Source organism: Scyliorhinus torazame, chromosome 10 (genome assembly GCF_047496885.1).
Source record: "Scyliorhinus torazame isolate Kashiwa2021f chromosome 10, sScyTor2.1, whole genome shotgun sequence".
Taxonomy (NCBI): domain Eukaryota; kingdom Metazoa; phylum Chordata; class Chondrichthyes; order Carcharhiniformes; family Scyliorhinidae; genus Scyliorhinus; species Scyliorhinus torazame.
The window spans coordinates 130,716,083-130,729,633 of record NC_092716.1 but is presented as its reverse complement, the minus strand read 5'-3'; the positions used below and the strand labels follow the sequence as shown (position 1 = coordinate 130,729,633).

Sequence of the window (13,551 nt, the reverse complement as noted above, 5' to 3'; positions counted from 1 at the left end):
GCGCCAGGGTCCCAGGTTCGATTCTGGCTTGGGTCACTGTCTGTGCGGAGTCTGCACATCCTCCCCGTGTGTGCGTGGGTTTCCTCCGGGTGCTCCTGTTTCCTCCCACAGTCCAAAGATGTGCGGGTTAGGTGGATTGGCCATGATAAATTGCCCTTAGTGTCCAAAATTGCCCTTAGTGGTGGGTGGGGTTACTGGGTTATGGGGATAGGGTGGCGGAGTTGACCTTGGGTAAGGTGCTCTTTCCAAGAGCCGGTGCAGACTCGATGGGCTGAATGGCCTCCTTCTGCACTGTAAATTCTATGTTAATCTATGTCTATGTTAATCCCTGGCCCTGGCACCCGGGAGGCAACATACCTTCCGGGAGTCTCGCTCGCGACCACAGAATCTCCTATCTATTCCCCTAACCATTGACTCTCCTACAACTATTGCTTTTCTATTCTCCCCCCTTCCCTTCTGAGCCCCAGAGCCAGACTCAGTGCCAGAGACCTGGCCGCTAGGGCCTTCCCCCGGTAGGTCATCCCCCCCAACAGCATCCAAAACGGTATACTTGTTTTGAAGGGGAACAGCCACGAGGGATCCCTGCACTGTCTGCCTGTTTGTTTTTTTCCCCCTGACGGTCACCCAGCTATTCTTGTCCTGTACCTTGGGTGTGGTTACCTCCTTGTAACTCTTCTCAATCACCCCCTCTGCCTCCCGGATGATCCGAAGTTCATCCAGCTTCAGCTCCAGTTCCCTAACACGGTCTTTGAGGAGCTGGAGTTGGGTGCACTTCCCGCAGGTATAGTCAGCGGGGACACCGGTGGTATCCCTCACCACCCACATCCTACAGGAGGAACATGCAACTGGCCTAGCCTCCATCCCTTCTTACCTGACAGAATATAGCTGCCCTGTGGACTAACTAGATCTCCGCCCTCCGACTCTGCTCCCAGTCAGCTACACTTTCTGTAAACTCCTGGCTCTCTTCTCACTCTTTGCGGAAATGTCGGAAACAAAATGAAAGCAGCACCTTACTCCCTCCTCACCTAACTCCCTCGGTCACCAAACTCTCACTATAGCTCTCAAATGCACCAAATTCAGCACTCCCTCGGTCACCAAACTCTTACTATCGCACTCAAAAAGCACCAAATTCAGCACTCCCTCGGTCACCAAACTCTTACTATAGCACTCAAAAAGCACCAAATTCAGCACTCCCTCGGTCACCAAACTCTTACTATAGCACTCAAAAAGCACCAAATTCAGCACTCCCTCGGTCACCAAACTCTTACTATAGCACTCAAAAAGCACCAAATTCAGCACTCCCTCGGTCACCAAACTCTTACTATAGCACTCAAAAAGCACCAAATTTAGCACTCCCTCGGTCACCAAACTCTTACTATAGCACTCAAAAAGCACCAAATTCAGCACTCAGTGCAAACCTACCTTACTCAACCAAGGAGGCCAAGGCCATGACCAGGGCATGTCAGATCTCTGCGGAGTGCAAACCGCACTTCTACCGGCCAGACAAGGCTCGGCTCGTGAAGGCCTCGGGCCCTTTGAGCGATTAAGCGTGGACTTCAAGGGGCCCCTCCCATCCACCAATCGTAATGCCTATTTCCTCACCGTTATCGATGAGTTCTCCCGCTTCCCATTCGCCATTCCCTGCCCCGACATGACCTCAGCCACCGTGATTAAGGCACTGCACAGCATCTTCCCCACTTATATCCACAGAGACCGGGGTACATCGTTCATGAGCGATGAACTGCATCAGTATCTGCTCAGCCAAGGCATCGCCTCGAGCAGAACGACCAGTTAGAACCCGCGGGGAAACGGGCAGGTGGAGAGGGAGAACGCAACAGTGTGGGAGGCTGTCCTTCTGGCCCTGCGGTCGAGAAATCTCCCAACTACCCGCTGGCAGGAGGTCCTGCCCGATGCCCTCCACTCCATTAGATCGCTCCTCTACACAGTCACGAATGAGACCCCTCACAACCGATTGTTTGTCTTCCCCAGGAAGTCCAATTCCGGGGTCTCGCTTCCACCTTGGCTGACAGCTCCGGGACCTGTTCTTCTCCGGAGGCACACGAGGAGCCATAAAACTGACCCCCTGGTCGAGCAGGTCCGATTACTCCACGCCAACCCCAGTTACACCTACGTCGAGTACCCCGACGGCAGGCAAAATACGGTTTCCCTCCGGGACCTGGCACCCGCTGGATCCCCCACTACAGACGCCCCTTCCCGCGCCGCTCCCCTGCAGGATCCGGCATCCCCTACAACACACCCCCTCCCGGCCCCACTCCCCGTTGGTGAGCATCTATCGCGCGCGCCCCCTAGTGCCCCCCCTCTACACACCCCGCCAGCGCCGGCACAGCTACCCCCAGCCCCACCTATTCCCCCTGTGCCCCGTTCCCCTACCCCGACCAAGGCTCCGACCGCCGTGCTCCCGGACTTACCCTCAACCATGACGTCCGTGTCAGCCGCACCACATCCCGAGCTGAGGAGGTCGATAAGGACGATACGGCCACCGAGACGAATGGACTTATGATGGCCCTTCACCCCCGCCGGACTCTTTTTTAAACAGGGGGTGAATGTGATGAACGGTTACTGTAATACTGTACCCTTGTCATCATGTAAGGTGATGTCCCCTTTAAGACCGGACTTGGAACCCTGGGGGACTCCGACTCCGGCTCCACCCATCTGGGAGCCTTGTGGGCAGCACCACTGTTAGCACACGTCTCGGCACCAGACTAGTTCTTAGCTTATTAAAGCCTTCTTTACCGTTTACACTCGAAGCGTCGTTATTGAGGGTACCACAGTTCCTCGACATACTACTCTAGAAAATTATCTTGTATACATTCCATCATCATGCCCTCCACATTATTACTGCAGATTTGGTTCACTCAGTTGATAGGACAATTTAAGCACTCCCTGATTACAGTATTCTCCTTATTATATGTGCCTCTAATTTCCTAATTTATACTCTGCCCGACACTTAATGACTGGGCACTTAATGCAGGGAAGAAAAACTTGGGGAGGGGGCTCCGATTGGCACAGCAGGCACAGGAATGATGTCCACCCTGCCCCTTTCACTGGCCAGCTTGCCAGGTCACTCTCTCAGCATGTGAAATTGGAACAGGTGCTGGACTAGGCACTTAATTGGGCATCAGATACCAACCTCAGGGCCTCAAATGGGTCACAAGTGGTTGGTCCACCCAGGGCCTCAATATAATTATGGCATGTGTGACAGGTCTACAGTTGATAGCATGGGCTATGATCATTTACTGGGCAACCTGCCCCTTTTCGAACCCCTGGAATACTTAGGTTCCAGCTTTGGTAAATTGACAGCTGTAACATCAGGATGCTACTGGATCAAATTAACATCTCACTCTTGGTGCAGTTAATTCATCTCATTTGTTGCAATAAGAAAGCCATGTCTCACAAATTTGATTGAGTTTCTTGAAGGGGTAACCAAGAAGGTAGGTGAGGGCAGTGCAGTCGACGTTGTCTACATGGACTTTAGCCAGGCCTTTGGCAAGGTACTGCATGGTAGGTTGTTGCAAAAAGTTAAATCTCACGGAATCCAGGGCGAGGTAGCCAATTGGATACAAAATTGGCTTGAAAACAGAGGATTGCTTTTCAAACTGGAGGCCTGTGACCAGCAGTGTGCCTCAGGGATTGGTGCTGGGTCCACTGTTATTTGTTATATATATTAATGATTTGGATAAGAATGTAGGAGCATGGTTAGTAAGTTTGCAGATGACACCAAAATTGGTGGCATAGTAAATAGTGAAGAAAGTTATACAAGATTGCAACAGGATCTTGACCAATTGGGCCAGTGGGCCGATGAATAGAAGGTGGAGTTTAATTTGGATAAATGTGAAGTGATGCATTTTGATTGATCAAATCAGGGCACAACCTATTCAGTTAATGGTAGGGAGTTGGGAACAGTTACAGAACAAAGAGATCTAGGGATACAGGTTCATAGCTCCTTGAAGGTGGAGTCACAGGTGGACAGGTTGGTGAAGAAGGCATTCAGCATGCTAGGTTTTATTGGTCAGAACATTGAATACAGGAGTTGGGATGTCTTGTTGAAGTTGTACAAGACATTGGTACGGCCACACTTGGAATACTGTGTGCAGTTCTGGTCACACTATTATAGGAAGGATATTGTGAAACTAGAAAGAGTGCAGAAAAGATTTACTAGGATGCTACCAAGACTGAATGGTCTGAGCTATAAGGAGAGGCTGGATAGACTGGGACTTTTTTCCCTGGAGTGTAGGAGGCTTAGGGGTGAACTTATAGAGGTCTATAAAATAATGAGGGGCATAGTAAAGGTAGATAGTCAATGGCAGGCATTCACGATATTGCAGAAAAGTGTTGACGCCGGCGTCAAAACCAGCGTGAGCAACGCCGGCGTCAACGGGCCTCCAGGCCCAGTAATTCTCCTGTTCTTCGGGGGCTAGAACGGCGCCGCAGTGCTGTGCGCTGCTCCGGCACCAAAAGCCGGCCCTACAAGGCAGGCGCGGGACCGCGCATGCTCACGACGGCCGTCTCCACGCCGGCGCTTGTGTGTGGTTACAGCAGGCTGCGTGGCAGGATGTAGGCCCCCTCCAAATCGCAGCCGCCTGCCGATCGGAAGCCCCAGTTTGCGGGCCTGGACCCCGCCCCCGCCCCCCCCCCCCCCGCCCCAACCCGGAGTCAGACCAGGACGTCCACATCGGCTGCGGGTCCGGGCTCCCACCGGGTGGTACCAGGTCTGAACGATGCCGGCGGGACTCGGCGGGAGTTCGGCCCTTCGCGTGCGGAGAATTGCTGCGGGGGCCTATTTCAGTGGCGCCACGGCGACCACGCAGGCGTGATTAGCGCCCATTTTCCGTTCGCTGGAGAATCGGCGGACCAGCGCCGGAGCGGTATGGCGGGATTCTCGCGCGCCCCCCGGCGATTCTCTGACCCGGCAAGGGCTCGGAGAATCCCGGCCAGGATCTATTCCCAAAGGTCGAGGAGTCTAGAAATAGAGGGCATAGGTTTAAGGTGAGTGGAGAGCGATACAAAAGAGACCAGAGGGTAACTTTCTTCACACACGGTGGTGAGCATCTGGAACAAGCTGGTAGAGGCGAGTACAATTTATTCCTTTAAAAAACAGTTGTGGCCGGGATTCTCCGATCCCGCGCCGGGTCAAAGAACAAAGAACAAAGAGAACAAAGAAAAATTACAGCACAGGAACAGGCCCTTTGGCCCTCCAAGCCTGCGCCGATCCAGATCCTCTATCTAAAACTGTCGCCTATTTTCTAAGGATCTTTATCCCTCTGCTCCCTGCCCATTCATGTATCTGTCTAGATACATCTTAAATGACGCTATCGTGCCCGCCTCTACGACCTCCGCCGGCAATGCGTTTCAGGCACCCACCACCCTCTGCGTAAAGAACGTTCCGCGCATATCTGCCTTAAACTTTTCCCCTCTCACCTTGAACTCGTGACCCCAAGTAATTGAGTCCCTGACTCTGGGAAAAAGCTTCTTGCTATCCACCCTGTCTACACCTCTCATGATTTTGTAGACCTCAATGAGGTCCCCCCTCATTCTCTGTCTTTCTAATGAAAATAATCCTAATCTCCTCAACCTCTCTTCATAGCTAGCGCCCTCCATACCAGGCAACATCCTGGTGAACCTCCTCTGCATCTTCTCCAAAGCATCCACATCCTTCTGGTAATGTGGCGACCAGAACTGTATGCAGTATTCCAAATGAGGCCGAACCAAAGTCTTATACAACTGTAACATGACCTGCCAACCTTTGTACTCAATATCCCTTCCGATGAAGGAAAGCATGCCGTATGCCTTCTTGACCACTCCATCGACCTGCGCAGCCACCTTCAGGGTACAATGGACCTGAACACCCAGATCTCTCTGTACATCAATTTTCCCCAGGGCTTTTTCAGGTCGGAGAATCGCCGGGAGGGGCGCGAGAATCCCGCCATGCCGCTCCGATGCCTGGAATCCGATACTCCGACCCGGACAAAACCACGCCACTGTGGACTGCGCCACGCGGGTCGGAGAATCGGCAGAATTGGCGCGACGTGCTGGTCCCCGGCCTGTTGAGATTTTTCAGGCCGGATGGGACCTGTGGTCACGTCGGCGTAAATCAAACATCCTTTTGAATGGCACCAACCAGCTGTGCTGGCTGACGTTGACGAAGGAGGAGGTAGGGGTCCGCGTGGGGGGGGGGGGTGGGGGGACGCAGAGATGTCGAGATGGCACAGCCGTGGCTGTGGGGGGTGCCGTTGTCGGGGGCGGATGCCGGGGGCGAGGGACCTCGGGGAGGGGTCGGGGTTGGCCGGGTGGTGGGAGCGGGGGAGCGGCGGTAGGGTCGGGATGGGGCCATGCCTCTCACTCAGGGAGATATCTGTACACTGACTGGTGTCTCTCTGTCTCTCTCTCTCAGGGAGATATCTGTACACTGACTGGTGTCTCTCAGTCTCTCTCTCTCTCAGGGAGATATCTGTACACTGTAGCGCACACCAGGACCCGGGATCTGTCAGCCAATGACATTAGGGCTTCCAGTCCCACATGGCCCCCAATACATACTACCACATACACTGACTGGTGTCTCTCAGTCCCCTCTCTCTCAGGGAGATATCTGTACACTGACTGGTGTCTCTCAGTCCTCTCTCTCTCTCAGGGAGATATCTGTACCCTGACTGGTGTCTCTCAGTCTCTCTCTCTCAGGGAGATATCTGTACACTGACTGGTGTCTCTCAGTCCCCTCTCTCTCGGGGAGATATCTGTACACTGACTGGTGTCTCTCAGTCCCCTCTCTCTCGGGGAGATATCTGTACACTGACTGGTGTCTTTCAGTCCCCTCTCTCTCTCTCTCAGGGAGATATCTGTACCCTGACTGGTGTCTCTCAGCGAGATATCTGTACTCTGACAGGTGTCTCTCAGTCCCCTCTCTCTCAGGGAGATATCTGTACACTGACTGGTGTTTCTCAGTCCCCTCTTTCTCAGGGAGCTATCTGTGCACTGACTGGTGTCTCTCAGTCCCCTCTCTCTCTCTCTCAGGGAGATATCTGTACACTGACTGGTGTCTCTCAGTCTCCCCTCTCTCGGGGAGATATCTGTACACTGACTGGTGTCTCTCAGTCCCCTCTCTCTCGGGGAGATATCTATACACTGACTGGTGTCTCTCAGTCCCCTCTCTCTCAGGGAGATATCTGTACACTGACTGGTGTCTCTCAGTCTCTCTCTCTCAGGGAGATATCTGTACACTGACTGGTGTCTCTCAGACTCTCTCTCTCTCAGGGAGATATCTGTACACTGACTGGTGTCTCTCAGTCCCCTCTCTCTCAGGGAGATATCTGTACACTGACTGGTGTCTCTCAGTCCTCTCTCTCTCTCAGGGAGATATCTGTACCCTGACTGGTGTCTCTCAGTCTCTCTCTCTCAGGGAGATATCTGTACACTGACTGGTGTCTCTCAGTCCCCTCTCTCTCGGGGAGATATCTGTACACTGACTGGTGTCTCTCAGTTCCCTATCTCTCGGGGAGATATCTGTACACTGACTGGTGTCTCTCAGTCCCCTCTCCCTCAGGGAGATATCTGTACACTGACTGGTGTCTCTCAGTCCCCCCTCTCTCTCTCTCTCAGGGAGATATCTGTACACTGACTGGTGTCTCTCAGTCCCCTCTCTCTCAGGGAGATATCTGTACACTGACTGGTGTCTCGCAGTCCCCTCTCTCTCAGGGAGATATCTGTACCCTGACTGGTGTCTCTCAGTCTCTCTCTCTCAGCGAGATATCTGTACTCTGACTGGTGTCTCTCAGTCCCCTCTCTCTCTCTCTCAGGGAGATATCTATACACTGACTGGTGTCTCTCAGTCTCCTCTCTCTCGGGGAGATATCTGTACACTGACTGGTGTCTCTCAGTCCCCTCTCTCTCGGGGAGATATCTATACACTAACTGGTGTCTCTCAGTCTCTCTCTCTCTCAGGGAGATATCTGTACACTGACTGGTGTCTCTCAGTCTCTCTCTCTCTCAGGGAGATATCTGTACACTGACTGGTGTCTCTCAGTCTCTCTCTCTCTCAGGGAGATATCTGTACACTGGTGTCTCTCAGTCTCTCTCTCTCAGGGAGATATCTGTACACTGACTGGTGTCTCTCAGTCTCTCTCTCTCTCAGGGAGATATCTGTACACTGACTGGTGTCTCTCAGTCTCTCTCTCTCTCAGGGAGATATCTGTACACTGACTGGTGTTTCTCAGTCCCCTCTCTCTCTCTCTCAGGGAGATATCTGTACTCTGACTGGTGTTTCTAAGTCCCCTCTCTCTCAGGGAGATATCTGTACACTGACTGGTGTCTCTCAGTCTCTCTCTCTCTCAGGGAGATATCTGTACACTGACTGGTGTCTCTCAGTCTCTCTCTCTCTCAGGGAGATATCTGTACACTGACAGGTGTCTCTCAGTCCCCTCTCTCTCAGGGAGATATCTGTACACTGACTGGTGTCTCTCAGTCTCTCTCTCTCTCAGGGAGATATCTGTACACTGACTGGTGTCTCTCAGTCTCTCTCTCTCTCAGGGAGATATCTGTACACTGACTGGTGTCTCTCAGTCTCTCTCTCTCTCAGGGAGATATCTGTACACTGACTGGTTGTAGCACCGTCAATATGACGCGAGGCAGGTTGAGGTAATGTCAATTGAAGGCTTTATTAAGCAGAACTTTATCCCCAGCAGCGTAGTTACAGAATGCAGCTGCTGAGGGAAATGGAGGGAAAAACTGGGTTCTTATACCGGCATTTCTGGGTGGAGTCCAGTTGGTGGCAGATCCTATCAGGACCTGGCATCCCTCCACTAATAGCCTGTCGACACGTGGTGTACCGTATTACCCCTAATACATACCACCACACTGGTGTCTCTCAGTCCCATCTTTCCCAGGGCGATATCTGTACCGTGACTGGTGTCTCTCAGTCCCATAAGACCACAAGACCATAAGACATAGGAGCGGAAGTAAGGCCATTCGGCCCATCGAGTCCACTCCACCATTCAATCATGGCTGATTTCAACTCCATTTACCCGCTCTCTCTCCATAGCCCTTAATTCCTCGAGAAATCAAGAATTTATCAACTTCTGTCTTAAAGACACTCAACGTCCCGACCTCCACCGCCCTCTGTGGCAATGAATTCCACAGACCCACCACTCTCTGGCTGAAGAAATTTCTCCTCATCTCTGTTCTAAAGTGACTCCCTTTTATTCTAAGGCTGTGCCCCTGGGTCCTAGTCTCCCCTGCTAATGGAAACAACTTCCCTACGTCCACCCAATCAAAGCCATTCATTATCTTGTAAGTTTCTATTAGATCTCCCCTCAGCCTCCTAAGCTCCAATGAATATAATCCCAGGATCCTCAGACGTTCATTGTATGTTAGGCCTACCATTCCTGGGATCATCCATGTGAATCTCCGCTGGACCCGCTCCAGTGCCAGTATGTCCTTCCTGAGGTGTGGGGCCCAAAATTGCTCACTGTATTCTAAATGGGGCCTAACTAATGCTTTATAAAGCTTCAGAAGTACATCCCTGTTTTTATATTCCAAGCCTCTTGAGATAAATGACAACATTGCATTTGTTTTCTTAATTTCGGACTCAACCTGCAAGTTTACCTTTAGAGAATCCTGGACTAGGACTCCCAAGTCCCTTTGCACTTCAGCATTATGAATTTTGTCACCGTTTAGAAAATAGTCCATGCCTCTATTCTTTTTTCCAAACTGCAAGACCACGCACGCGCGCACTGGCCCACGTTGAATTTCATCAGCCATTTCTTGGACCAATCTCCGAAACTGTCTAAATCTTTCTGCAGCCTCCCCACCTCCTCCATACTACCTGTCCCTCCACCTATCTTTGTATCATCGGCAAACTTAGCCAGAATGCCCCCAGTCCCGTCATCTAGATCGTTAATATATTGAGGTACCCTCAATAATGATGCTTAGAGATTAAACTGTAAAGAAGGCTTTATTAGGCTAATAACTATGCTACAGATTTGGACGAGAGCTGACTGCTATACAGACCATGAGGCAGGCCTTTATGTATGGCTCCCAGATGGGCGGAGCCAGAGGCGGAGTCCCCAGGGTTCCAAGCCTGGTCTTAAAGGGGACATCACCTTACATGATGATAAGGCAGTAACCGTTCATCACATATATAAAGAGAACAGCTGTGGCCCCAACACTGAACCCTGCAGGACACCACTCGTCACCGGTTGCCATTCCGAAAAAGAACCTTTTATCCCAACACTCTGCCTTCTGCCTGACAGCCAATCGTCAATCCAGTGTACAGATATCTTCCTGAGAGTGAGAGGACTGAGAGACAGCAGTCAGTGTACAGATATCTCTCTGAGAGGGAACTGAGATACACCAGTCAGTGTACAGATATCACCCTGAGAGAGAGGGGACTGAAAGACACCAGTCAGTGTACAGATGTATCTCATGTCTCTCTCTCTCAGAGAGATATCTGTACACTGACTGGTGTCTCTTAGTTAACCTCCCAGGGAGATATCTATACACTGACTGGTGTCTCTCAGTCTCTCTCTCTCTCAGGGAGATATCTGTACACTGACTGGTGTCTCTCAGTCTCTCTCTCTCTCAGGGAGATATCTGTACACTGACTGGTGTCTCTCAGTCTCTCTCTCTCTCAGGGAGATATCTGTACACTGACTGGTGTCTCTCAGTCTCTCTCTCTCTCAGGGAGATATCTGTACACTGACTGGTGTCTCTCAGTCTCTCTCTCTCTCAGGGAGATATCTGTACACTGACCGGTGTTTCTCAGTCCCCTCTCTCTCTCTCTCAGGGAGATATCTGTACTCTGACTGGTGTTTCTAAGTCCCCTCTCTCTCAGGGAGATATCTGTACACTGACTGGTGTCTCTCAGTCTCTCTCTCTCTCAGGGAGATATCTGTACACTGACTGGTGTCTCTCAGTCTCTCTCTCTCTCAGGGAGATATCTGTACACTGACAGGTGTCTCTCAGTCCCCTCTCTCTCAGGGAGATATCTGTACACTGACTGGTGTCTCTCAGTCTCTCTCTCTCTCAGGGAGATATCTGTACACTGACTGGTGTCTCTCAGTCTCTCTCTCTCTCAGGGAGATATCTGTACACTGACTGGTGTCTCTCAGTCTCTCTCTCTCTCAGGGAGATATCTGTACACTGACTGGTGTTTCTCAGTCCCCTCTCTCTCAGGGAGATATCTGTACACTGACTGGTGTCTCTCAGTCTCTCTCTCTCTCTCTCAGGGAGATATCTGTACACTGACTGGTGTCTCTCAGTTTCTCTCTCAGGGAGATATCTGTACACTGACTGGTGCCTCGCAGTCCCCTCTCTCTCAGGGAGATATCTGTACACTGACTGGTGTCTCTCAGTCCCGTCTCTCTCAGGGTGATATCTGTACACTGACTGGTGTCTCTCAGTCCTCTCTCTCTTAGGGAGCTATCTCTACCCTGACTGGTGTCTCTCAGTATCTCTCTCTCTCAGGGAGATATCTGTACACTGACTGGTGTCTCTCAGTCCCCCCTCTCGCTCAGGGAGATATCTGTACACTGACTAGTGTCTCTCAGTCACCTCTCTCTCAGGGTGATATCTGTACACTGACTGGTGTCTCTCATGTCTCTCTCTCTCAGGGAGATATCGGTACACTGACTGGTGTCTCTCAGTCCCCTCTCTCTCAGGGTGATATCTGTACACTGACTGGTGTCTCTCAGTCCCCTCTCTCTCATGGAGATATCTGTACACTGACTGGTGTCTCTCAGTCCCCCCTCTCTCAGGGAGATATCTGTACACTGACTGGTGTCTCACATGTCTCTCTCTCTCAGAGAGATATCTGTACACTGGTGTCTCTTAGTCCACCTCTCAGGGAGATATCTGTACAGTGACTGGTGTCTCTCAGTCTCTCTCTCTCAGGGCGATATCTGTACACTGCCTGGTGTCTCTCAGTCCACCTCTCAGGGAGATATCTGTACACTGCCTGGTGTCTCTCAGTCGCTCTCTCAGGGAGATATCTGTACACTGACTGATGTCTCTCAGTCGCTCTCTCAGGGAGATATCTGTACACTGACTGGTGTCTCTCAGGCCCCCCCCCCACGCTCTCTCAAGGAGATATCTATGTCTCTGAAGTCTTTGTCAGAAAGTTGTGAGTGGTTAGATGGCATTGTGCAATGATTGCCTCGGTCCGTCTCACAATGACTTACATTGCTCCAACATTCCCGCCTGCCGACACTTGCGTAGCCGACACTCTTGGCATTTCCTGCGCATGTACATGTCCATCTGACACTGACCGCTGTTCTTGCAGGAGTACTGAGCACTCTTAATGACACTGCGTCTGAAAAAGCCCTTACAGCCTTCACAGCTTAGAACATTGTAATGGAAACCAGAGGCCTTGTCTCCACACACACTACACAGCTCATTGCCCAGCATCTTCGGGGCTGGGCCTTTCTTACGCTTTGCTGGCTGCTGCTCGCCTAAGAGAAAATACACAAAATGGGACAGGCGGTCAGTGAACAGGTTACACTCTGTCAATAGGACAGACTGTCAGTGAACAGGTTACACTCTGTCAATAGGACAGACTGTCAGTGAACAGGTTACACTCTGCCAATGGGACAGACTGTCAGTGAACAGGTTACACTCTGTCAATGGGACAGACTGTCAGTGAACAGGTTACACTCTGTCAATAGGACAGACTGTCAGTGAATAGGTTACACTCTGTCAATGGGACAGACTGTGGGTGAACAGGTGACACACTGACAATGGGACAGACTGTTAGTGAACAGGTTACACCCTGTCAATGGGACAGACTGTGGGTGAACAGGTTACACTCTGACAATGGGACAGACTGTCAATGAACAGGTTACACTCTGTCAATGGGACAGGCTGTCAGTGAACAGGTTACACTCTGTCAATGGGACAGACTGTCAGTGAACAGGTTACACTCTGTCAATGGGACAGACTGTCAGTGAACTGGTACACTCTGTCAATAGGACAGACTGTCAGTGAACAGGTTACACTCTGTCAATGGGACAGACTGTCAGTGAACAGGTTATATTCTGTCAATAGGACAGACTGTTAGTGAACAGGTTACACTCTGTCAATGGGACAGACTATCAGTGAACAGGTTACACTCTGTCAATAGCACAGACTGTCAGTGAACAGGTTACACTCTGTCAATGGGACAGATTGTCAGTGAACAGGTTACACTCTGTAAATGCTACAGACTGTGGGTGAACAGGTTCTACTCTGTCAATGGGACAGACTGTCAGTGAACAGGTTACACTCTGTCAATAGGACAGACTGCCAGTGAACAGGTTACACTCTGTCAATGGGACAGACTGTCAGTGAACAGGTTACACTCTGTCAATGGGACAGACTGTGGGTGAACAATTTACACACTGATAATGGGACAGACTGTTAGTGAACAGGTTACGCTCTGTCAATGGGACAGACTATCAATTAACAGGTTACACACTGTCAATGGGACAGACTGTGGGTGAACAGGTGACACACTGACAATGGGACAGACTGTCAGTGAACAGGTTACACTCTGTCAATGGGACAGGC

General features: G+C 51.1%; 1 protein-coding gene across 9 annotated transcripts in view; it reads right to left on the bottom strand.

Annotated features, from left to right (window-relative positions):
• The window catches only part of nr1h3 (nuclear receptor subfamily 1, group H, member 3), a 376,600-nt gene that overhangs the window by 72,899 nt on the left and 290,150 nt on the right, over positions 1 to 13,551 (bottom strand). For 8 of the 9 annotated variants that reach the window (XM_072518739.1, XM_072518740.1, XM_072518743.1 and 5 more), the window contains one exon: positions 12,189 to 12,458. The exons of the other annotated variant lie outside the window; for it this stretch is intronic. In XM_072518739.1, coding sequence (XP_072374840.1) covers positions 12,189 to 12,458 — 270 coding nt within the window. The remainder of the gene's footprint in view (positions 1 to 12,188; positions 12,459 to 13,551) is intronic. 9 annotated transcript variants of the gene reach the window in all.